Genomic DNA, 576 nt, shown 5'->3' with positions numbered 1-576 from the left:
TAAAGGAAGGAACACTGTATTGTAATGTCATGTAAGTTTCATATGTGCATCACTCAGACTCAACAAACACATGCATAGACATCCAATTCTACACTTCTTCATACCTTTGCCCACTTTGTCCTAATTAACTCATTCCCATCAGCCCTTTCTTTCCTTCTGGTAACCACTGACTGGTCTTATAGTCCAAAACCTCATTTTTGTTTTATTTAGTTCATCTGCTGTTTGTTTTTCCTAGATGCCAATCAAGATTTCCTTTTTTAAAGGGAGTCCAGTGTTTGCTTAGTCTCCATGGACAGGTAAACACTGGAATCTTACCTTGTGTTGTTCAATGGCATCAATCCATTGTTGTCTGTGATCTGGATCCTGAGCACGAAGATACCAAACACTATCATTTACACTAATATCAAATCGACATTCATCAAAATCATGAGGCTGTAGAGAAAAAAGTAGAAAAACAAAGCTATTTATATTCTTAGAAATGTTATACTCCACAGTAAAAAACATGAAAATAGCTATTATGGTTGGTGAAAGACTTTTTATACTCAACGTTTTGAAGATGTCTCAGATGAAAGAGCA

At 35.6% G+C, this 576-nt stretch overlaps 1 protein-coding gene across 1 annotated transcript in view; it reads right to left on the bottom strand.

The window, feature by feature from the left end:
* The window catches only part of COL4A3BP (collagen, type IV, alpha 3 (Goodpasture antigen) binding protein), an 81,800-nt gene that overhangs the window by 55,089 nt on the left and 26,135 nt on the right, over positions 1-576 (bottom strand). The window contains exon 3 of the mRNA XM_004678202.2: positions 316-432. Within this exon, the coding sequence (XP_004678259.1) occupies positions 316-432 (117 nt within the window). The remainder of the gene's footprint in view (positions 1-315; positions 433-576) is intronic.

The sequence above is a fragment of the Condylura cristata genome, unplaced genomic scaffold (assembly GCF_000260355.1).
Source record: "Condylura cristata isolate star-nosed mole 26May11 unplaced genomic scaffold, ConCri1.0 scaffold00007, whole genome shotgun sequence".
NCBI lineage: Eukaryota > Metazoa > Chordata > Mammalia > Eulipotyphla > Talpidae > Condylura > Condylura cristata.
This window is presented reverse-complemented; position numbering and strand designations above follow the sequence as displayed.